Here is a 24,760-nt window from a genome sequence, read left to right on the forward strand (position 1 = left end):
TTTAGCCCCACACTGTGGGTCCTTGGAACTTGGACCTGTGGAGCCTCACATGGGACAGGGCCCAGGAATCTGTAATCTCCCCCCTACCCTCCCACACACCTGTGATCCCATGGGGCAAACTCCAGGGAAGCTGGCTATGCCAACAGGGTGGCCACCTCTGTGACTACATTTGTCCATAGGGAAGGGCCCAGATAATCGTTTCCAGGTCTCAACTACATGTAGGGCTCTGGAGCCACCCTCACAGCACAGGCCACTCTGAGCTACCTTGCCCCCACTCCCCACATCACAAGTTTACCAAACAGGCAAATGAAAAATAATTATTTTATTTTATTTTAAATAATAAGACTTTGGCCTCAACCCCGGTGGCCAGGGCTTGCATTACAATTTTGAGTTTTGCACGTGTACAACAACTTCACGCTATGTTGTTATGTCACAACAGAAGTTTGTAAAAATGTTTTCTCTTGTCATGGACATATGAAGAGGTTTGTTTGCATCCTCAGCCTGGGTCAGATAATTACTTGCATTAAAAACAAAACAAACGAAAACACCTCAGAAGCACAGAGAGGCAGAAATGCCTGGTAAACCTGATTACAATACCAAAGTTCCGAAAGTGCCTGAGAAGAGAGGGGCTCTGGGCTGTGAACACACTATAATGAGGCCGTAGCACCGGTTCAGGCTGTCACACATCCGTAGCCGGGGATGCAGGGAGGTAAACATTAACAACACTAACAGGAGAGAAGGAAACCCGCTGGGGCAGAGCAAAGGGTAAAGGAACACACCTTTGTCTCGCTCGGATCAGAAGCAAGAGCCCCTGCTGGACTTTTGGGACGTGGCTTCATTCCCATATTCCTTCAGTTATGAATGTGACTTTCCCAGCCAGATTGATCTCAGAAAGAGGCGATGTTGTTTTCAAGGCTGGCTGGCCAGAGACTCAGCCGCGTTCTTCAAGGGACCTGGCTTCTGGGCTGGGACAAGCCCCTCCCCTGCCCGCACAGTCTCCACCTGCAGAGACCAGGTGGGCAGTAGAGGAAGCTGCAATGGAAATCCCCAGCTGTAACTTTTGGGTGGTTTTTACCAAAGAAGCAGCAGACAAGCAGAATAGGAGCTGGAGGGATCCCTGGGTACCCAGGGGTGCTCTTGTGAGCCCTGGACTCCCCCTGCAGGCCTTTCCTGACCGCAGCCTCCTGGGAAACCCAGGTCTGGGCCTGTCGTGCAGAGCCCAGGAACCTGGGCCCCTTCTGAGCAGGATTTATTACAGCAGCACTTCCCTGGGGCCAAACTCTCACTCAGCTGTGGATCATTTTCTTCATTGCAGGCAGCAACTTCCTGCATCTCTGCTCCATTCTAGAAGCTCACATGAGGGTGTCTACCAGCTATGTGATCCGCTGTAACAGCTTTAGGGGAGACCCAGTTCCCCTGACATAGTCCATTTCTGTAAGGAGATCGCCTTACTGCCAAATAGCTTTCCGTAGGGCAGCCCAGTGCTTTCTTTGAATCCTAAGAGGCTGTCCACCTCTTGTTGATTTTCATAAAGAGACTTTCCTTTAAAGGAAACCAAAAATGAGCATTTGGGCCTGGTTCTATGAATGACTATTCCTTTCAGATTCTCTTCCCGTTACAGATTCTGCTTCTGAGAGTAACACAGGAATCAACAGGATGGTGAGGCGTTGATTTAAAACCTGACTGATTTTATGGGTTCAGAAAATCATGTCCATTCTGCAGAGGTCTGACAGAACCCAGGGGAAGGCTGCCATCGGGTAAAGTTGTCATTTCCCTCCTGCCCTGCCCCCCCCCCACACCCTCAGTGACATTTACACCTCCCGTTCCTAGCCAGTGGCGTCTGTGACTTAACAGAGAAATTGTTTTCTGAAATTACACAGAAGTATTGGTGGAAGAGCCATAGAATATAGAGGACAGAAGCTTATTTGAAGCCCCTTTTCTTTTAAATGTACGCAGTCACCCCATGCAACCATCTCCCAAAACCTTCACCTCCAGGGAAGGATCAGTACTTGGGTCATTCACTCTCTGGTCACCTCTCCCGGGAAGAGAACAGCCAACTCCTGCTCCCTGCTCACCCTCGCTTCTGCCTTCACCAGCCCAGACCCGGGAGCGGCTTCTGCAGGGATTCCCTGCAACAGCCTCTTCCTCTCCTTGCTCCAGCCCTTGCACTGCAAGAGGGAACCTGTATTTAAGGGCCTAGGGAAGGCAGGACTCTGGATTCTAGCCTGTGCTTGAGACTCAAACACTATTTACATCAAGGGTTGGCAACCCTCAGAGAGAACGGTGTTGCCTTGAGCCGCTGTGTTGGGCTGTGAGCATGACAGTCTCCAGGAAACCTCAAAGGGACCTTCCACCTGGTCATAGGTAATGGGCTCTTCTGTTGACCAGCAAAGCCACCCAAGAAAAGCCAAGCTCTCCAGGGAATCTCAACACCCTGCAAACCAGGGGTCTGCCCATGATATCTAGCTGGGGGACACATCTCTGGAACCCCCGACATTTTATTGAGGATGGATGCATAGTGTACATATCTCTTCGCTCTTTTCCCGCAGGTGTGGGTCCCTCAAACTGTAAGCAGTGCTGAGTGGTCAAGAGGCCAAAGACCAGTAGGCCAGCAGGCAGCATGGCAATGAGCACGTACAGCTGTGTTCCCTGGCTCTCCCTGCCAACCCTGGTGCAGACAGATGCCCCCGGTGCAGCAAGACTTGGGTGTGAGTGGACATGTGTCGCCTGAGGGTCTAGGAGGTAGAAAAAGCTGAGTCTGTGGCTGTGCCCCCACCAGGGGTCAAGAGCTTCAAAAGCAGGTTTTCAGTGTGGCAGATGTCACCCGGCTCCCTGCAGCAGAGGCACCCAGGACCGCCTGTCCCCAGGCCGGCAGCACCTACACACAGAACTGGGAAGAGAGAAGCTCAGGTGCTTGGAGGTTCACCTGGGGTCCGTCTGGGTCCCTGAGATTCTCCTGCCTTGGAGGACGCAGGAGCCTGGGGAACAGGCCTCTCAGCCAAAGGCCGAGAATAGCAGCAGCGGCAGAGAGAGCAGAGCCGGTTTCGGACGGCGCGGGTGCAGAGCACGAACATGATGCAGTTGGCACCCCCCTGAAAGGTGTTCCCGATGCCCTGTCAGGGAGGAGAGAAGAGGCGTGAGGAAATAACAAATTAACTAACTAATTAAGTAAATAAAAATAAAAAAATACAGAAGAGGCATGAGTGCCGGGCCTGGAGTGGGTCTCAAACCAACGTGCTGCGAGTGTGTGGACCCCAGGACCTTTCTTCCACCCTTTGAGGCTGGTCTGCAATGACTCTGGCCGCGTGGGCCTTTGGCAGAGCACTGGGCAGGCCTGAACTTGCAGGATCAGCCATCTCTCCTGGGGCCACTCCTACGCCACCGGATAGCGCCTACCATCTGGGGCTGTTAGACACACTCTGCCCTTCCACCTCCTTTCGTCGAGGCCTTCCTGTCCCGTGGGGAGGAAGGCACAGTGGAACCAAGACCCAAGCTAGCCGCATGTCTGCTGGCCTGTTGGGATGCACACCCATTCTGCTGGGGGAAGGGCTCAGACCCGGCCACCAGCGCAGTGAGGGCTGCGGAGGTCAGACCTACGTACGTGCAGAATGACCAGCACTGGTGTCCGCACTGCAGGGGAGCCACAGAGGGTCAGGACGAATCGCACAGTGCTCCAGACCCGGAGGCAGATGAAGATGAGCGGGATAAGAACCAGCTTCTTATCGGCCACAGAGGTGTGGTGCTGGGACCGGTGTGCCTCAGAGAGGAGAGGCCGGTACTCAGAGAGCGCCTCGTGCTGTGCGGGCAACACCGAGAACAGACGTGAGCAAAACAGGCTGCCCAGGTCCTAGGGACTCAGACTAGCTCGGGAAGGAAGAGAGGCGGGCAGCGCCTTCCACCCGCGCCCTGGTATCCCGGGCTCCCATCTCTCAGTCAGATCCTTCTCCTGAGCTCCTGTCTCCTCGATCCACTGCCCGCTCCATATATGCACATGGATGCCTAAGACACATCTGAAGTTTCTCTTGTTGAAAACGGAACGCCCGATCTCTACCCTATGCCTACTGTGCACTTCTGATGGAAGCTAATGGAAACCCATCCTTTCTGCTGCCCAGGCTACCCCAGCCCGCATCTCATGCACAGGCCAGTCCCGAGGGCTCGACCTTCAAGAGATCCGGAATCTGCATGTTCTGTCCGCTGTCACTGCCACCAGCTTGGTCCAGGCACCATCACCCCTTCTTAACTGTGCCCCTCGTCACCCTTGCCACCCAGCCTCCTCCCCACTATGGTCTTGTCCTCAGCACAGAAGTAGCACAGTTCCTTGAAAACCTAAGTCACCTTAAACCAACCTTCCACTCAAAGCTCTCAGTGGCTCCCCAGTTCACACAGTGCCCCCCTCCTGGTCTGACTGTGACCGAATTCCTGCTGCTTTCCCTCTTGTTTACTGTATTCCAGCTACACTCCCTCATCATTCCCCGCACACCCCAGTGATAAGGAAAAATTCTGATATGTCCTAAATTAAGGGACATAAGGGCTGGAAAATGAGGGAGAGAGACAAGGGGAGGTTATCAGTCAATAGCTATGGGCCACAGCCAGCCAGAAACTCCATGTTCCTGGATGAAGTCATGTCAACAATCATCTAGAAGGTTCCCGAATCCACTACATCCCCCTTGCGCGTGACTGGTGTCTGCCGGTCAACAACCAATCCACCACCCTTCTCTATGCACTAACCACCTATCTCCAGACTTTTCCCACTTTGAGTTAGTCCACCTTCCTTATCTGTAGCTGATGAGAATTTAAAGAACTGTCTTTCCTGGCAACCACTCATGAATATGTCCTGTTCCTTAAATCTGGTGGACAAGCTGTTCTGTTACCTGGCCTTGCTGCTGGTGAATCAGAAACTTCCTGCCCCGGGACTCAGTCCTTATCTTGCTACATCTGTAAAGGCTCAATAAACCCATTTATTTTAGAGCACTCTTGGTAGCTAGAGCGTTTGATTTGCCCCCAGGTACACCCACTGCAGGGCCTTTGCACTAGCTGCCCCCTTATCTGAAATGCTCTTCCCCATCCATCCACTCCCTCACCCTCTTCAAGTCTTTGCTCCAATGTCACCCTCTGGATGAGGCCTTTCCTGACAACCCTATGTAAAGTACAAAGGCATTTTCAGGTAGCCTCGTGCCCATCGCCAGCTCTTTATTTTTGTTTTCATAGCTCTCATCCTCCTCCTTCTTGGACGTCCCTCATCCCTGTTTGTCAGCCCTGTTGCTTCCTAGTGCCCTCTCCCTCCAGAAGGCAAGCTCCCCCAGGCCAAAGGCCTGCAAAGGAGGGGCTCCAACCACAGCTGGGCAGAAAGAAATGGTGAGCAGGCAAGGCGTCTACTCCTGGGAATGCCCTTGGTGAGAGGAAGGGGTTCCCCACCTCCAGATCACACCTAAATTTGGAAAAACAGATGAGACTACTCATGACAAAGCTGTGATTTTGAGCCTGGTCCTGGGTCTGGGAGGAGCCGCACATCCGGGCATCTCTGAACGCCCAAGCTGCTGCAACTTGTGCCCTTTAGCAGCAGCCCAGAGAGCTGCTTGCCCACCATCCCCTCCAGAACCCAGTGGGCCACGGGACAGGGAGGAGGGTGGGTGCTGGGCACCAGCTAGGGCTGCTGGTACCTGGCTTCAGAGCAGAGCTCTCTCCAGCTCATGCATTTTCAGCTCTCCTTCCTAGCCAGAGGCAGGGAGCAACTCCTACACTCCCAGGAAACGCCTGAGGAGCTGAGAGGGCCCACGCCCACGTGTGGGGGTCAGCCCCTGCCCCAGGCTTCTCGCCCCGCTGCAGGAAGGGCCAGAAGGAGAGGCACACCAAAGGGCAGCTGCAGAGGGCCCCCCGCCCCACGGGCAGAGCCGGGAGGAGCTCCGGGAGCCTTCGGAGGGGGCCAGGAAGCTCACTAGGGCAGCAGAGAGGAGGAGGTGGGAAGGTGCTCCAGGCTAAAAGGCCAAAAGAAGACCGGACCAACTGGTAAGCCCTGGTTGAGTCTCCGTCAATTACTCCAGCTGAGTCAGAAGCGGTTGGCAGGAAGGGGGAAATAGGTTAAATTTCTGAGTAAAAAGAGAATCAGAAGCTTGGACTTGAGATGACACAGATGGGAGTAGAGGCTGAGGATTAGTTGTCACACGCGACTGCGAGGGGCACCCTACAATAGGCTGAGCCAACAGTGCGCCCTGAAGTGGGGGGGGGACACTCCCTTCTACAATTTCAGCCTGACAGATCAAGGCAAAAGAACCAGCGGCCCTGCGGGCTGGGCTCAGCAGCCTGTTCAGAGCTTTCACAGCAGCTGTCTCACTGCCCAGCCGCTGGCCCACGTCTGCGCCCTCATTCTGAAGCCCCACCGTCAGCCTGCTTTTGGGCGCAGTTGAGAAAATGTGCTGAATGAATGGCTGCGTGGATCCACCATGCGTTTAACTTGAGGCCTTTTTTGGTAGCAGTATTTGTGCCTGGGAGGAAGCCCATACTTCACCTTTGCAGAACTGAAGTTAAGAACGAGGAACAATTTAGGCAGATTGTCAGAGAAAAGCCATCCTTTCCTAGAATTTCTGGCCAGCGCAGCCTACTGATTTATGAATTCCTGAGAGCCCGAAAGCCTACCATTTGTGGGAGCACCTGTGTCAGCGGGGATGGCGAGGTGGTCGCCTGTGTTGCGCATTAGGAAAGCCGGTGCCCGGCCCTCCCGGGGCGCCGCCGTTGGGTCCCACCCGGATCCCGCTCACCTCCGACCAGCGGCTCGGGGCTGAGCGGCGGGTCCGCCCGGCAGGGGGCGGTCGAGGGCCGGCAGGGAGCAGCCGCGGCGCGCGCACCTGGGCGCTGGGCGGGTCTGGGGCCCCACCCTCTGCGGGCCCCGATCTCTCAGCCCAACCCGACCCTCCCGACAGAACCGCGCAGTCAGCGAACCAGCCGATCCGAGACGCGGAAAGTGCCCCGCCACTAGAGAAAGCCGCCCGGGCACCCACCGCTCTGCTGATGTGCTTCCGGACCAGCAGGTAGAGCACCGGCAGCGCGACGTAGGCCAGCCCCTCCCACAGCTTCCCGGTCAGCAGCATCCACAGCACGCGGTCCTCCGCCTGCAGGTCGATCCAGCACCAGCCCACTGACACGTCCGAGGCGTCGTAGCCGATCTTCTTCAGGGCCACGGCTGCTACGGTGATGACCAGTGGGACCCCCCAGCTAAGGAATGACGAGCAGAGGAGACAGAGGTCAGGCCCCAGCTCCCGGCAAGGTCTGCAGGGCGAGACGGCGTCCCTGGAGAAGACAGGAGTCCCCAGACCCACCCACCCAGCCCGGCCAAGCCCACCCTCATGTCACCGAGCCCAGGTAGGAGGACACGGGACGTCCCAGCCCCTCCCTGCCTGGACAGACACACCCTCCCACCCCTGAGGCTGGTTCTACTGCAGCATTGCGCGGCTCCTTGGAGACGGCACTAGAATGCCATGGCATGGGGAGGCGGCTTCTTCACGTGCTCAGGGGGCCTCTGCACCAGTGCGCACACACCAGCCAGCATGTCCGTGCCTCACCCACACACTCAACAAGCAGTCAGCCCCCTCGGCCAGCCGGGGGGTCCAGGAATGCACACACTCGTGGCTGGTGTGGCCTGGGCAGGGAATTCCAGGGTCCCATGCACCTGCAGCAGGATCCGGGCAGACACATCTCCTTGGTCCTGAGGCCTTCTTGCTCTATAGGAAGGGGGCATACCCTGGCAAGGGCCGAAGGGGGGACTTAAAGCATAAAGCCCAGGGCAGAGGCCCCTCTCGGGCAGTGCCGGGCTGACTCTCCTAGAGCTTACCCTATGGCAACGAGGGATGAGAGCCACACCGGCAGGCCCCTTCCCAGTGATGCCTGCACTGAGTCAGCTTGCAAAGCACTTTAAACTGGTCAGGGGGACACACTGATCTTCCTGGCAGCACAGCAGGGTGATTAAGAACTTGGGCCTGTGGTGCAGGCACCAGGAATGCATGAGGCCTGTAGGTTTCTGTCCCCGGGAACAACACAGGGCCTATGTCCTAGTTAGTCACCTGGAGGACAAGCAGTATATAAACAAGGCAGTGTCATCACTAAAGTGTCCAGTTCAGGTACTGGTTATATTTTGAGAGCTCTGTGTAAGGAAGAGTGGCTCTTTCTGAGAGAAGTTTCAGAAGAAGAAAAACGATGAGTCCAAAGGTTCCAAAACGAGGCTAGAGTGCTGTTTCAGGAAGGTCTTCCAAAAGCTGCAGGGCTGTGGAGGACTCACGTGGCCAGGGGAGGACTCAGCGCCAGTCACTTTCAGAACAGAGGTGCCATGTGCAACCTGCCCTCTTCCCCTATGCTGGCCTTGCAGGGATGGACCGGAGCATGAGGGGAGCACGTCACCCACAGCCTCAGCATCCACGTCCCCGAGAACAGGCAGGTGGGAGGCAGCCTGTGCTCTCTGAAGTCACAAAGGCACAGAAGGGGCAAAAACCCATAAAAGTTAAAGGTGTATGAGAATGGTAACCAGTTACACCCAGGAGTTCGTCCTATTTTAAATCCTTCGTCTATACAAAGTTATTCATCTGATAAGTTAATATATGTCAATGTCAAGCTATTTTGTCATAATAGGTGGTCAGCATTTTAAAACTCATGCCATCCTGGGATTTTAGGACAACGTATGTCCCAGCTACGTGCTCCACAAGGTCTGGTTCACTGCTCCATCTCCAGCACCTAGAACTGTGCCTGGCACCTGACAGGGTCAAAACAAGGGCCTGCTGAATGAATGAATGAACAAAGTTTGAGCCAAGTGCCTGAGACAGTTCTCCCTAACTTACTCCTTAAATATTCAAGGCAAGGACATTACTGAAAAGCAAGCAAAGGGCTCTTAAAAGTGCTAAAACTGGAGTTTAAAAGTGCAATCCTGGAGTTTATGTTTTGTTTCTTGTGACATTATGGTTTACAGGGTTCCTCCAAGGAATTCTGGGAAGAGAAAAGCGCTATGTATAGGGAGTGTCAGCCTGAAGGAAGCCGGACCAGAGCTGAGGGTTGCTGTGGGGGGCTGGAAGAGCAGAGGCAGGGCCCAGCAGGATGGAGCAGCCCCCCACACAGGAACCTGGGGACCAGATGGTGACGGACTGCATTCTATAACTTGAGACTTCTGGAATGAAAGCTACAAAGTGATGTATTTCCTCTGCTACTGCGGTGTGCCCAGAGCAGAGTGTGTGCTAGGAAACAGAAGACCAAACGGGCAGCAGGCCATATAGGGTTAAGAATGTGGGTTGGTCAGTCAGTCACTGTTTGAACTTAAGCACAGGTGGAAGCTATGTGAAGCCAAAGGTACTGGGAGGTACCGAGGAGGTATTTAGGTGAGATGGTAAGAGGAGGTAGTATCAGGGAGATGGGGTGGGTGGAGTAGGAGGAATAGTCAAATGATCCAGCAGAGCAGGCTCACCCAAACTCATAATTTGTGCATCTGGGCCATGGTGTGCTGGTAGTGTTTCAACAACTGGCTCTCCACAAAAATGTAATTGTATGCATGTATATATGTAAACATGCACATATAAACTAATTAAAAATTTTACTGATATACAAGATGAGAAGCACACAATTTGCAAGTAATTATAAAATACACAAAATTCCCTACATAGCCAATTGAATCACACAGAATGCTGTTGTTGATGTTTGCCAAAGTCTGGTTATCTGTGGCCATTCTGTGGCTGCAGTTAGCAAATGAGAGCACAGGCAGACCTCAGAGCCATGGTCAATGGAGTCAGTCCCAGACCACCACAATAAAGCGAATAATGCAGTAAGGCAGTCAAATGAATTCTTTGGATTCCCAGTGTATATGCAAGTTTTGTTTATACCATAATATAGTCTACTAAAGGTATAAATAGCATATGTCTAAAAAAGGTGCATATCTTAGTTAAAAAATGCTTTATTGCTAAAAAATGCCAACCCTCATGAGCTCTCAGTTGTAATCACTGATCACATATCAATGTAACAAATAGAGTAATAATGAAAAAGTTTGAAATATTATAGGAATTAACCAAAATGTGACACAGAGACATGAAGTGAGCAAGTGCTACTGGAAAAATGGTGCTTGATGCAGGGTTGCCACAAATCTTCGATTTGCAAAAAATGCATATCTGCAAAGCACAATAAAGTGAAGCTCAGTAAAATGAGGTCTGCCTGTAGTTCCATGATGTAAAAGTGGTTGTTATTTTCATTTTCCTTAACAAGTAAGATGAAAGTTAAATCAAAAAGATACAAGAAGCAAGACAAAGCAGGAAGTCACTGGTTCAGCAGTGACTTAAGCCACTTCTTTGTGGGATTAGACGATACTTTCCAACAGCGGAGGAGTATTTTTTGTTCCTGCTCCATGATACTGCCTCTTCTTACCACCTCCTCCCTTAAATACCTGGCATTCTGCCTGCCCCATAGTGGCTGCCATTTCTGCTTAAGTTCAGACAAGTAACACTTTTAAGTTTAACCTTTACTATTAGTATTTTCACCATTGCTTTTTTAAGTCTAGGTCGGGAGTCCAGCAGACTATGGCTCTTGGCCAAATCTGGTCCAAGGTCTGTTTTTTTAAAATAAAGTTTTATTGCAAAGCTGCAACATTCATTCATTTACATATTGTCTATGGCTGTTTTCAAGTCAGCACTGCAGAGCTGAACAGGTGCAATTGAGATCACACAGCCTATAAAACTAAAAATACTATCCGGCCCTTTACAGGAATTTTGCTGACCTCTGCTCTACACAACTGACAAAACAATAAACCAATCCCTGATCTGTAGTGTTTGCCAATTTCCATGCTATACACATTCCCACCATGGCTAATTTCAAGCCACCAATATGTGTAGCTGGGAACAGATGAGCAGTGGCATACCATTACATAGAATTTCCATCACACAGACCCAACAGATGTGCATTGATAAAAGTAAAATAAGATACGAGTTTTGAGTATTTTTATTACTTTTGTTTTTAATAAAATTTATTTAATTGTAAGCTTATACAATTTAATTTTTATTAATGGTTGTGTTTAACAACCAGCTCACAAAATGCCCTAAAATTTAACTGTGGGGTCTCATTAGCCGGCTCCAGTTCACCACTGGGCAGGACATTAAAAGGAGAGAGAGCTGAAGATTCACCCACATTCTCAGCCTGGGGAGCGTGTCGCAGGTTGGCATTTTTTGACAACCTTGGATAAGCCGAGCTACCCTGAGCTGTAGGTGGTGTGAATCTGGAAGGCACTCCACAAAGCCATGTGTGATTCTTGCTTTCCTGGAAAATACACTTCCAATTTCTGTCATGTACCACATAACCATTTTTTCCACCCCCAAAAAAGAAGCCATCCACCAAAAAATAAACAAGATCGGAACCAGTAAGATATAGCTTACAGCAACGCACATGAAAAAGACCTTTAGTTGATTGTGATCTAGAAACTCATGAGGTGAGTGGGGTTGCCCGGATGCCCAGAGGTGGACGGTTCAGAACTGCCAGTAAGTAGACTGTCCCATCTCTGTATGGGCACCTGTGACCCACATTCTAAATCTGGGATTAAGTTGGCCCAACGCCAGGCACATTAGGAGACGTGGACCTTGAGTCATCCTCATATGAGGAGGTCCTGCTGGGGAGAAGGGGTGAGGCACCCGGAGGAAAGGGCAGGGTGGCCTGCTCAATCTTAACCCAAGGGCTGACCTGGCAGCTTCCCAGGAAGCCCAGGATCGGGCAGAGATGCATGAAGGATGCCAGGAGAGGGACAGAGCTAAAGCAGGTGCCTTCTAGTGCCCCTTCTCTCCAAAGTTGTGACTCTGAGCCAGGGGAAGCAGGGCTGGAGCCCAGAGACCACACTCCAAACAGAATCCCCCCTTGGAGACTGGGCCGCAGCTCTCACTGTGTTTGCCTGAAACCAATGCCAGATTCTGAGTCGGCTTCATTCCCACTCAGAGGCTGTTATGGGCTGAGTTACGTCACCCCAAAATTCCTATGTTGCAGCCCTCACCCCCAGTACATCAGTATATGCCTCTACTTGCAGACAGGACCTTCAAAGAGGGGATTAAGTTAACATGAGTCTGTAGGGTGGGCTCTAATCCCATCTATCTGGTGTCCTCATATGAAGAGGAAATTAGGACACAGACACACACAGAGGGACACCAGCGAGCACACAGGGTATAGATGGCTGTCTGTAAGCCAAGGAGCGGGGACACCACCCCTGCCAACACCTTGATCTCAGACTACAGCCCCCAGGACTGGCAGAAAGCCGCCCAGTCTGTGGTCCTTTGTTGGGGCAGCCCCAGCAGACTAATACAGAGGCTTTCTACAACTACGCGGGAGTCACATGTCCCAGCAGGGGATCATATCCCAGTTCCTGGGCCTCCCACACCCTGACTGGCAGAGCTGGGCGGGGGACCCACAGTAAGCTTGCAGGGGAGGTGAGCCAACAAAAGCCATTCAGATCTGTCATGAGTTTAGCTCTTTTCGGAACTTGCATTCCTTTCACTTTTTAACTCTCCTTCAGAGAGGCAGAACCAGAAGCATAGCAGGATTAGCAGGTGGTGTGGAAGGCATCGCTGATCCCGGAACTCCGTGCTTTTGCCAGGGAACTCGGAGCAGGGGGCCTGCTCCCAGAACAGTGGAGCCTCTGGCTTCCCCTTGCAGTTCCCAGCTCTGCCCAGCTGGGGGCCTCCTGTCATGTGGTCCCTGAAGCCTCCCCACCAGAGTCAGGGTGGGGGACACCTGCAGTGACGAGAGGTCTCCAGTTCACACACAAATGGGAATACCCTTCCCCATCTGCATGAGGGGGTTGGCCTGCAAGTGGCTCAAGGCCCCTGGGTTGGGTTCCTGCACTTACCCTCACCCTAGACCTCACCCTTCCTACAGCTCTTTCAGAAGGGGTGGCTCCTGCTGGGAAGGAATGAAAGGGTTTTCTCCCCCAAACAGCAGCGCCTGGTCTATGTAGGAAAGCTTATGGAAAGCCCTGAATGGTAACATAACTCAAAAAATGCTTTGAGAAGAAAACTATCAGGCAACAAGGTGTCAATTTATAAAGCTCTTGGGAGCAGAAGCCCAGCTGCAGCCAGCAGGGCCTGGTAAAGAGCCCCATGGGCGCCGTGGCCTGGAGGTTTGTTCCTGGGACAACAGGCACTCACTGTTAAGCATGGGGAGGAGGGGCAGGTCGTGGGAGAAATTCAGGGAGTTGGCCACCAGCCGGGCCACCATGAGGTCACTGCAGCTCTGGCTGCAGAAGCGGGGGGTGTCCAGAGGAACTTTTAACCACCCACATGATAGCAACACCTTCTGCAGCCCTGGTTCTAGTGTGCCCCAAGGAACCACCCTGTAGTGCTCAGAGATGCTGGGCAAGGTGTAAGGGCCCGCAGAGTCGGGCCTTGCTCTGGCTGGAGGGGCGTGGCGGCCTCTAGGACTGCAGCCAGCTTCCCATGAACACACAGGGGTGCAGCACAGAGACCTCCCTCCCCAGCACTACCCTCTGAGAATCTTTTGGGGCAAACAAACAAAGCCAGTTCAACTCCTGTGATCTGGAGAAGCACAGCCCAACATGGCAGACTTCTCATGCAGCCAATGTGCGTATCCCTCATTCAGACACCGCCTGCTTGAGGCCTTGTTGCTGGCTGCAAAGTGAGCTGGTTTCCAATCAGACAGCTTAGAACACCCTGCCCTTCAGGGCTCACGTTTTCCCTTTTCTCTGCATTGCTATTGACAAAAATCTCAGTGGAGCCCACAATCAGGTAACAACTTTGTCCATGTTTTCTCCTGCTTTTGGAAGGTGCATGAATACTAAGTGACTGTCCTTGTCTTTTGGAAATACACAAGGACTCAGGAATTCCAGGGACATCAGGTCTGCGAGCTAGTCATAAATGGTTACGGAAAAAATAATTAGGATAAAGCTGATATGGCAAAATACTAATAATGGGGGGAAATAATCCAGAAAGTTAGAAATTAATTATTGCTGAATTTTATCTCAATTTAAAAAAACTAATGTCAAGGCCAGGAGACAAGATGGAATCATAAAAGAACAAACCCCAAGCCTCCCACCTGTGGTTATGTGGCAAGTCTCAGCAGCTGGGACTGGAGGGTGACCATCCCGCCAACCCTCAGCTTACTGGTGATCAAGGAGCTAAGGAAAGAACAGTACTTAGCAGGACCTCAGGAGCCAGAGGCAGTTTGTGATGAGATGCAGTTTCTCTAAAGACCAAACTGCTTACCTCCAATGAGACAAAAAAAACCTTTCTCTGAGGGGAACCATGTCAGCTCACGATGGGGCCCTGGAGGGCCAGGCAGGCACTTTTTGGGAACTTGTATGTGTGCAGGATTCTCTCCCGCCTCCTGCTTTACACGGCTGCATTTGGTTTCATAGATGGCTTTTTCCACTTAACATTGTATCATGCCATTTTTGAAAATATGACTTATAGAGTGCACAATCAGTATTCAATGGCAGCACACCAGTTAATGGTGGGGTGTGGTCTAAAACTTAATGTTCCCTATTGCTTGGACATTGGGGTTACCTGACAGTGCCACACAAACTCCTTTGTACATAAAGCTTTGCATGAACTTTGGATTATCTCCTTAGATTAGGTCCCAATAAGAATTACTGGGTCAAGGGGTATGAACCAAATATTGTCTAAGTGGTTTATTCCAATCTCTGTTGCCAATAACAATGTAGGAAAATACCAGTTTCAGTGACATTTATGATGTTAGTAACCTATTTTTTTTCTTATAATTGAATGAGAAAATGGTGCTGTTATAATCTGTATTGTTTTGAGTATTAATGTGGGCTAAACTTTTCTCCACATATTTATCAACTGCTTTTATTATTTTGTCCTTTGTCCATTTATCAAGTTAGTTGCTATTTTTTTAAAAATCAATTGATAAAAACTATTTTACAGAATGGAGATATTAACCTTTTGTATTGCCAAATTTAAAAATACTCTCCAAAGCTGGAAGGCTTGAAGAACAGGACTGATTCTCCGTGGGCTGAAATGGTTAATAAGTGGGTGACCAATTAGCCATGTTCGAGGATGAGATTTCTCATGCCATCAGGTCTTTCAGCAACAATAAACCGGTACTGCAAAGAAAGACACTAAAGAGCCCTTAGCAAGGCCATGAGCAACACAGTCTGAGAGGATCTAGGTCAATAAATGAACCTGTTAGACAGGTGCTCTACCAATTCTCTTAGACTAGCAAAGTCCATGTGCTAAGAGCTAGAGGCTCCAGAGAACAAACTGTCAAACTGTGATACAGGTAATTTTTTTTTCTTTTTAAGAAACAGAGGGACTATGGACCCCTATGTTTATCACAGCACTATTTACAATAGCCAAGAAATGGAAGCAACCTAAGTGTCCATCGGTAGATGAATGGATAAAGAAGAGGTGGTACATATACACAATGGAATACTATTCAGCCATAAGAAGAAAACAAATCCTACCATTTGCAACAACATGGATGTATCTAGAGGGCATCATGCTCAGTGAAATAAGCCAGGCGGAGAAAGACAAGTACCAAATGATTTCACTCATATGTGGAGCATAAGAACAAAGCAAAAACTGAAGGAACAAAATAGCAGCAGACTTACAGAGGCCAAGAATGGACTAACAGTTTCCAAAGGGAAAGGGACTGGGGAGGGACAGGGAAATAAGGGACATTACGATTAGCACACATAATGTAGGGCGGGGGGTGTGGGGTGCACAGGGAAGGCAGTATAGCACAGAGAAGACAAGTAGTGACTTTACAGCATCTTACTATGCTGATGGACAGTGACTATAATGGGGTATGTGGTGGGGACTTGATAATGGGGGGAATCTAGCAACCACAATGTTGCTCATGTAATCATGTATTAATGATACCAAAATAAAAAGAAACTTAAGAAAAAAGAATCCTACCTTACAGGTTTATCACAGTGTATTGGCTCCCTGATGCTAAACATTCTGCATGGTCCCAATGTTAGCTACAATTAACATCCTTAAAGCTGGAAAAAAAAAGAAAAAGAAACAGAGGGACTACAAATAACCGACAAGATGAACAGCTGCCATCTTTCTCACAGCCAGAAGGGGATACACACTCTCACAGAAGGCCTTTCCTAAGCAACACAGACAACGTTCCTGTCTGCAGGTCTCTGAAGCATCTGAGGGACTGTCTGAATGGCTCTTTGCAAAGCTTTTGACGTGAACAGCTGAGAAGCAGGCCATTTGGTTTCCCAGGGACCAGCTGGCCTCCATCCAGCAGCTCTGAGATGTGACGGTCAAGTGACTCTTACAGGCTTGTGACCTCACTGTTGTGACACCCAGGTGACCTGTCCCTACCAAAGTGCTGACTGTCCTCAGTCCCTTGGAAAGCACTCAAATATTTAACAGAGAGGACCTATAATTAGGGCAGTATTTGGTGCTCTTATCTGGGGGAGGGAGAAGAGGGAACAAGCCCTATAAGATTCCTGCCTTGGGCTCAGCGCAGGACAGCACCAGGTGTTCGGATCTTGAAATTGCCCAGAAAGAGAGCAACCTTCCGCAGGTGAGGGTTACCTGATGAGGTGCTTTCACACCAGGGCAGGGCAACGCCTTGGTTTTCTCGACTCTCAGAGACGCCTGGCAGTTGGTGGCCCTCTTCCAGACCAGCCTCTGCCACTGACCTCAACCTCAGAGTTGCTAAACCCTAGAAACTAGCCTAGATCATCAAGAACAAAATGAGAGACTGGGCCTGGAGGTCTAGAGATGAGCAAAGACAAAAGACAGACAGTCATTAGGATATTTTACAGCTGAGGCAGTGCACGTGCAGAGGGCTGGCCAGATGGGCAGCCTGGAAGTGGCTGAACGCACCACAAGTGCTGTGGCGTGGCGTGAGAGGATGGGATGGCGAACTGCCCCACTCTGCAACCTGGGGCAGCACCTAACTCATCTCCCAGCCTGGAACCAGGTGCTTCTCCCCGTGGGCATCAGAGATAGCCAGAACGCAGGGAAATCAGGAGGCAAAGGGCGTAAGGTGTCCTCGCCCAGCTCTCCAGGCGCTGCCGGTTACCAGGCAAGGGCTCTGAGGGTGAGCTCTGGCCCCCGCACCCACCAAGGGGTTGCACCGAGGCACCCACATCGCGGAGAGGCTCGGCCTGGGGCAGGCACAAAGGGCGCCCTGAGCGGCGAGGCTCGGCACACGTCTGTCTCTTGGGCAAGCCTGGCATCGTCCCGCGGACCCAGGCCTGCCGGGCGTGGGAGGCGTGGGACATGAGCGGCCACTGCCCGCTACACGCCTGGCAGGTCCAACCAAGATGCGGGTGCCAGAGGGGCGAGAGGGCCACAGGGGCAGCAGGCGCAGCCCCCCGGAGGGCCGGGAGTGGGAGGAAAGCAGCGCCGCCGCCGCCACCCACCTGACGACGTGAAAAGCCCAGAGCAGGCGGCCGTCCCGGGGCCCGCGCGACGCGCGGACGATGCTGAGGTACAGGTAGAGGGCGACGGCCACCGTCCAGAAGAAGGAGCTGGTGTTGGCGAAGGTGGAAAGCGCGCCCTGCAGCACGCAGTCCCACGAGGGGCCCTCGAAGTCCTGCAGCACCCCGTAGAAGTAGGAGGCGGCCGAGAGCAGGTCCGCCAGCGACAGGAACAGCAGCAGTTGCCGCGCCCGGCTGCGCAGGTCGGGCCACAGGGCGTGCGTGGCCACCAGCAGGCCGGAGCCGAGCGCGGAGAGCGCGCAGGACAGCAGCACCACGACGCGCTCCGATGGCACCAGCTCGGTGGGAGGCGCGGGCGACGGCATGGCGGGTGCGGAGGGGCCGGTGGCCGGCGCCGCGAGCACTCAGGCGGGACCGCGCGGGCGGCCACCGCCGTCTGGGCGCCAACGCGCCCGCGGCTCGTGTCCCGGCGCGCACCCCGCCCGCAGCCTACTTCGCCCCGCCCCTCCCGCTCCCGAGCCCCTCCCCCGGACGTCCCCGCGCCCTCCACACTCCTCTCCGTGGCGCCCACGTGCCCCCTGCGGCCTCACGCCCCCAAGCCCGCCACGCCCCACCTTTGCACCCCCCACGCCCTGTCCGGGGCTCCGCGCCTGGGCCGTAAGCCTCTCCCACCAGCCCCGCCCGCGTCTGCCCCGCTCCCCGTGGCTCCCCATCCCGTCGGCGTCCCCGTGCCCCGCCCTGCATTCCTACCCGCCTCCCCCGTGCAGGGCTACCTACCCCTCCCTGCTCTTGCCAGATGCCTGGGACGTCCCGTCCTGGAGAGGGAAGGACTAGTATTTTTAGGGCTAATAATACCCTCCTTTCCGCCAGCTCGTGTACGGGGTGTGTGTGTGTTGGATGGGGGATGGAGGTATTCTTTCCACTAGTAACACAACAACTAGAGTAAAATCCTTTAGCAGTGGTGCCCGAAGTGTTCACAGGGCTACTGGTGGTAGTTATTTCGGGAAGAGGGTGTTTCCAAATTTTCTTACAATGAGCACACTATCTTTTTAAATTAAGCTTATTTGTCTTTTTTTAATGAAACATTAGTTCCCATTTATTGATTTTTGGTTCTTTTAAAATTTCATTTTAAAGTTGAGATACTATTCATATACTGTAAATTTGGCTCTTTTAAGTGTACAATTTAGTGGTTAATAGTAATACTCACTAGTTTGTGCAGCCATCATTGTATAAATTCCACGTTTTCATCACCTCAAAAAGAAATCCAGTTGGCAGTCACTCCCCTCTCCCTTCCCCCCCTGGCTCCCCACCACCACCCCGCAACCACCAATCCACTTTCTGTCCCTGGATTTGTATATTCTGGACATGTCACATAGATGGAATTAGACAATAGGTGTTCTTTTGTGACTGGCTTCTTTCACTTAGCATGCTTTCAAGGTTCATGCACATTGTAGCTTTCTTTCTTTTTATGGCCAAATAATATTCTGTTGTATAGATACACCACATTTGCTTTTCAATTTATCAATTGACAGCCACTTGGCTATTATGAATAATGTTGCTATGAACTTTCACCTACAAGATTTTGTGTGGGCATGTGTTTTCAATTCTCTTGGTTATATATAATACCTAGGAAAGGAATTGCTGGGTCATATGGTTACTCTAAGTTTAACTTTTTGAGGAACTGCTAGACTGTTTTCCAATGTGGCTGCATTGTGTTACAGCCCTACAGCAATGCAGGAGGGTTCCAGTTTCTCCACATTTCTCCTAACACTTACTATCTCTTTTTGATTCTAACCATTTTAGTGGCCTGAAGTGGTGTCTCATTGTGGTTTTGATTTGCATTTCTCTAATTAATAATGATGTGGAACATCTTTTCATGTGCCTGTTGGCCATTTGCATACCTTTTTGGAGAACTGTCTGTTCAGTTCCCTCACCTGTTTTTTTAATATGCTTGCTTTTTTTGGTTATTGAGTGCTAAGAGTTCTTTATATATTCTAGATACTAGACTCTTCTCACATACATGATTTTCAAAAATTTTCTCCCATTCTGTGGTGTGTCTTTTTACTCTCTTGATAGTGTACTTTGAAGCACAAACGGTTTTAATTTGATGATGTCTGATTTACCTATTGTTTTCTTTGGCTGCTCTGCTTTTTGTGTCTTATCTAAGAAATTATTGCCTAATCCAACATCATGAAGAGTTACAACTATGTTTTCTTTCTTCCCAATATGACAGTTTTGGTTACTGTAGCTCTGCAGTAAGTTTTGAAATGAGGAAGTGTGTTTTCCTTTTTCAGTATTATTTTAGCTGTTTGGAGCCCCTTGCAATTTTGTATCAATTTGAAGGTCAGCTTTTCCATTTCTGCAGGGGGTATGGGGAGCCAGCTGGGATTTTTATAGGGATTGCATTTAATCTGTATATAAACTGGGGGAATAATACTATCCTAATAATATTGAATCTTATCCACCGTGATGTCTTCCCATTTATTTAGGTCATCTTTAATTTCTTTCAATGATGTTTTGTAGTTGTCAGTGTACATTAGTTTATGCATACTAAAAAAGCACTAAAATATAAAATCAAATAATTATAAAGCAAATAGTCACCCTGAGTAAGAAGTAGAACATTTCCAGCACACCAGACTGTCCCCCAAACCTTTCTTCCTCCTTAGTCATTTCCTTGCTTTTTATTAATTCATTCATATATGTATGTATCTCTGAACAAAGCATAGTTTGCCTGCATTGGACTTTATATAAATGAAATCACACTATTTTTTTTTGCCCAATATTATTTTTATGGGATTCAGCCCTGTTCTTTGCAGGAAGCTGTTACTCATTCATTTTCATCACTGTATAGTATTCCATTATATGTATAATATATTAACCCAGTCTACTGCTTTGGACATTTGGGTTGTTTGCAGGTTTTGGTTAATACAAGCAATGCCAGAATGAGCATGTATCTTTAATTTTTATTTTTAATTACTAAAAACAATTCTCAGCAGCTCAAGCAAGCATACTCATGGACTTTGCAGAGAGCTGAAGAGCAGCTGCTTTCCTTCGGAGTCCCTTCAGAAGGCCCTGACCTCCTCCTGAGGGGACCCCAGACCAGGAACTCACCATGAGAGAGCTTGCTGTCAATGAAGCTTCTCAGCTTTTTACTGGCATGAGCAATTTGAAGTTTGGATTGTGCAACTGGCACTGGGCTTCAGCACATGGCCCAGCAAAAGCCTGGAATGGACTCCCTCCCGAAGTTAAATCCCTCCAGGATGAAATAATCATAGTCATTTAATCCTCTGGATATTCTGGGGAGAAAGAGGGACAGAAGGAGTCTTCCGGAAGCTGCTCTGCTGCAGATCAAGCCTGACTACATCTTTCCTGCTTTGCTGAGATGAAAGCCTTCGCTCACTTCCCCAGGTGAGCATTTGGCTATTTTACTGATAATTTGGTCAGGAGATGGCTTGGTTTTATTTGCATTGGAAGACAACATTCAAAGAATATTCATACTTCCCACTATAAGGGGAAAAAATGGTAAAGACATGCAATGATCTAGTTTCAGATGGTTTAGACTTAAGCTTGAGGCTGGTTTTCCAGTCTGAACTCACTGATGTTGCCTGGATGGAGGTAAGAATCAAACAGGAGGTGAGAATCACTACTACCAAGTTTCTGGGTCATCATGAGCCACCTTAGTGGTCTCCACCAAAAGGAGCCAGCAACTCCTGACACCCCACCCATCCCCACATTTCTCAATAGAGTTCCTGGGCTCTGCTCCTTCTATCCCAGGGGCTGGTCCTCAAAGAACAGCAGACCCAGAGAAAACTCAGTCTTGGCTGCCACTGCCAGTTCTCACCCCATATGGACTGTGATATCCTATTAGACACGCGTTTCATTTTCAGTCCCTCAGTCCTCCCTGTCCTTCCTCCTCCATGGGGGGACTGGTAAGAGCTCAGATGGATTCTTTTGATCCCAAGTCAACTCTCTAGAGGCTGCGCCAAGCCAGCTGGCAGTCGTCTGCTGCTCCATGTCCAGTGTCCAAAGAGGCCATGTCCAAGGTCCTGGCACCCCACAACAGCCTCCTTTGCACTGCAGATGTCTGGCTGCAGAGCTGGGGCCCAGACCCAGAGAGGCCCCATGACCATGGCCAGAGGTCCCAGGAGCAGACTGGCTTTGGCCTGCTTTTCTTCCTGCCTCCCCCCAGGAACTGGCACAAGATTCTCCTCCTCTGACAACTGCAAAAGGGGCAACAGTTCGGAGTCTCGAAATCGAGGAGCCCTGAATGATTTTCTGAGCTCAGCTACAAACTAATCAACAAGCCCCATGTGTGATTTTTTAAAAAGGGGACATAAGAGGGACTTTTCCTCACATTGTTGGTAGGAATGTGAGCTGGCCACCTTTCTCATTTCCCTTTTTAAAGGTGAGTATGGCTCATCTTGTCATTTCCAGGTACACAGCAAGCAGTAACAGTGGAAGAGGAACCTGGCCATGTGGGCCCCTCGCCGTACTCCCCACACCAGGAGGTTGTGCAACCTCTGGCATGTTCATGTGACCGTTGGGCCACACAGATGAAAAACCAGGACAAGACTGACCAGCCACGTTTCTGGAGTCGGGGGCTCCTCTGCGAGGGGCACCATCTGGTGGGTGGATTTTCCTAGGGAGACGCCCTCAGTCCTCTGTGGGGTGTGCCTAAACTCTCTCCCAACACCTGAGCCTCACCCTCCCCACCCCAAACTCTGAAGGTTCTTGCTCCAGCTTGCTCCGTACCATCCCTCCTACCTGCAGAAACCCTGCAACCCTGGTTCTGATGGGCTCTTAGGTTGCAGCAGCTCCCGGGGTCACTGCAGCATAGGTGCAAGCTGCCCGGGTTGATGGAAGAGTAGCTAAGCCACTGAAGGGAAAGGCGATCTTCCTCTAAGCCTCTACTCGGGGCCTCACTCTGCAAATGGGCTGGCTTAAAGCACACTGCTGGCACCAGGAGAGGGCTTAGGATACACAGGAAACCCAGGTTCTGGGCCTGCTCCTCTGTCCTGGCCACGTCTGGTGGGCAGAATCCTGAAGACCTTCCACTCAGAGTTCCTGTCTCCTGGTTATTTAACTAAACGCGAATCTAGGTGTTTCTGTGAGGGGGTTCCGAGGATGGAATTACAAGTCTGTTGCAGACTGCATGTTTGTCTCCCAACCCCCAAATCCCTAGATTGAAGCCCCAACCCTCAATGTAGTGATATTAGGAAGTGGGGCCTTTGGGAGGTAATTAGGCTTGGAGGAGGTCATATGGATGGAGCCTCATGATGGGACAGGGCCCCTTAAAGAGGAAGAAACACCACAGCTGCTTCTCCCTCTGCCACGTAAGGACACAGCAAAAAGGCAGCTGTCCGTAAGCCAGAAAGCAGGCTGTCTCGAGGACCCCAACCAGCCAGCACCTTGATCTTCTAGCCTCCAGAGCTGTGAGAAACCAGTGTCTATGATTTAAGCTGCTCAGGCTGTGGTATTTTGTTACACAGCCCAAACTAAGTCAGGTCCCACATTAAGTGGACCTTAAGATACAAAGATTATCCAGGTTGGCCTGGCCCCATCAGAAGAACCCTCTAAAAGCATAAATTTTTCTTTGCCTGGTAGCAGAAGGGGAAGTCAGAGAAATCTGAAGAGTGAGGGAGATTCTGTGTGAGGGACATGTGGCATGGTGATCCAGCCACCTGCTGCGTGTCATGGGAGGGCCTGTGAACAGGAAGGAAATGCAGGTGACTGCTAGGATGAGGGCCATCTGAATGAGCTGGGGGAGCAGATGACAACAGTCAGTGTGTGAGACCCCGAGCAGGAGACCTGGTTGAGCCATGACAGACTTCTGACCTACAGAAACTGTGCAATAAACAGGTATTGTCTTATAAGCCACCAAGTTTATGTAACTTGTTACACCGTGATAGCAAACTGGTAATACCACATGACCTAAAAGGGGCCACTTAATCTTTCTGAGCCTCCATTGCCTCATCCAGAAAATTCACAGGGCTGTTGTGGATAAGAGGCCATTGGGTGTGCAGACAAAGCCCTGGACTGGGGACCAGAAGGCCAGAATCTGCTATTTGTGCCACGTTGAGCAAGTCATGTCACTTAGACTCATTTTCCTCCCCTCTGCAATTCAGGCAACAGCAGCTATTTCTTGGTAACTGAGTAGTAGCCAGACATATAGCCACCCAGCCAGATCACAGTTCCCAGAGCCCCTTGCAACTAGCTATGGCCCCATGACAAGGCTTCACCAATGAACCATAAGTGCAGGCATATAGGATGCCAGGTGTGGGCCTTAAAACATGCACATGCCCTCTGGCTCTTGCCCCTTCCTATGACTGGAATACTGTGATGCTGAGGTCAGCCACGGGGCTTCCACATGCCAGCAAGGAACATGACCTATAGGTTGTGGAGAAAGAAGACGGAGAGAACCTGAGTGGCAGGTGTTGCTGGGTCACCTACTAATCTGGCATGCTTGTCTTTGATGTTGGCTGGGGGAGAAATAAACATCTTATGTTTCCTCAGATCCACTGGCTATTGGGGCATCTTTGTTACAGCAGTCTAGTTCCTGGCTGAACCAATACAAGCAACCACTACAGGGAAAATAGGTCCAAGGGTCACAGGGAAAATTTGGCAATGCCCTATAAGCATTAGCCCAGCGTTTTGCTTTGTAAAACGGAGCTATTATATGTGTCACGTAATTTACTTGTGCTTATCAATATAAGTGTTATTTGAAGACTGTTCTAGAATTTCAGTGAATCAAGGGGTTCTAGTAATTTATTAATTCTACAAATATCTACTGAGCCCCTAAATTATTTGAAGATGCAGCAGTGAACAAAAATTCCCCACCTACAAAGAGTTTACCTTTTGGCCAGGACAGATGATAAACAATGAACAAATATATAATATATCAAATGGCAGTAAGTGTGGGAGAGAAGAAAGCCTGGTAGTGGGCCAGGGCACACTGGTGGGCATGATGGGAGTGCTTTGTACAGGTATTCAGAGGTGTCTCTGATAGAGGGCATTTGAGCAAGATCCTGAAGTGGAGGAGTGAGTCCTGGACACCTGGGGGAAGAACATTCCAGGCAAAGGAAACAGCATGTGCAAAGGCCCTGCCAACCCGTGGAGGAGGAGCACAGCCTATCCATTCAGGGAGGGAGCAAGGAGCTACTGTGGCTGGAGCAGTGCTGGGGGGAGGAGGCTGCAGGGAAGCGGGGGCCCACAGCCAGTGTGAGGACTTCAGCTTATGCACTGACACGGGAGCCCCTGGAGGGCTGAGCAGAGGCGCCCTGCCGGCTTAGAGGCTACTCTGTCACCTGTGTGAGGGATGATGGAGACAGAGGTCATGGATATAATCTGGATGTGGAGATGACAGGATTTACGTGGGTGGGGGGG

General features: G+C 50.7%; 1 protein-coding gene and 1 long non-coding RNA gene across 3 annotated transcripts; one reads left to right on the plus strand and one right to left on the minus strand.

The window, feature by feature from the left end:
* Nucleotides 1–307: 307 nt before the first annotated feature.
* GPR157 (G protein-coupled receptor 157) lies at nucleotides 308–17,868 on the minus strand. 2 transcript variants are annotated; one of them, XM_036925280.2, is made up of 4 exons: nucleotides 17,360–17,860; nucleotides 6,996–7,209; nucleotides 3,602–3,796; nucleotides 308–3,113 (listed from the first exon to the last, which is right to left on the minus strand). In XM_036925280.2, the coding sequence occupies exons 1-4, from the start codon at nucleotides 17,740–17,742 to the stop codon at nucleotides 2,907–2,909; spliced, it is 999 nt and encodes a 332-aa protein (XP_036781175.2). In that variant the 5' UTR covers nucleotides 17,743–17,860; the 3' UTR covers nucleotides 308–2,906. The 2 variants fall into 2 exon arrangements, with proteins under 2 accessions (XP_036781175.2, XP_036781176.2); XM_036925281.2 differs by lacking the exon at nucleotides 3,602–3,796 and having other exon boundaries at nucleotides 17,360–17,868.
* Nucleotides 16,408–24,060, plus strand: LOC118932142 (uncharacterized). Its single transcript, XR_008996876.1, has 3 exons — nucleotides 16,408–16,512; nucleotides 20,435–20,785; nucleotides 21,812–24,060. It is a non-coding gene; the product is annotated as an uncharacterized LOC118932142 (long non-coding RNA).
* The last annotated feature ends 700 nt before the right edge of the window (nucleotides 24,061–24,760 follow it).

Source organism: Manis pentadactyla, chromosome 4, assembly GCF_030020395.1.
Source record: "Manis pentadactyla isolate mManPen7 chromosome 4, mManPen7.hap1, whole genome shotgun sequence".
NCBI classification, from domain to species: domain Eukaryota; kingdom Metazoa; phylum Chordata; class Mammalia; order Pholidota; family Manidae; genus Manis; species Manis pentadactyla.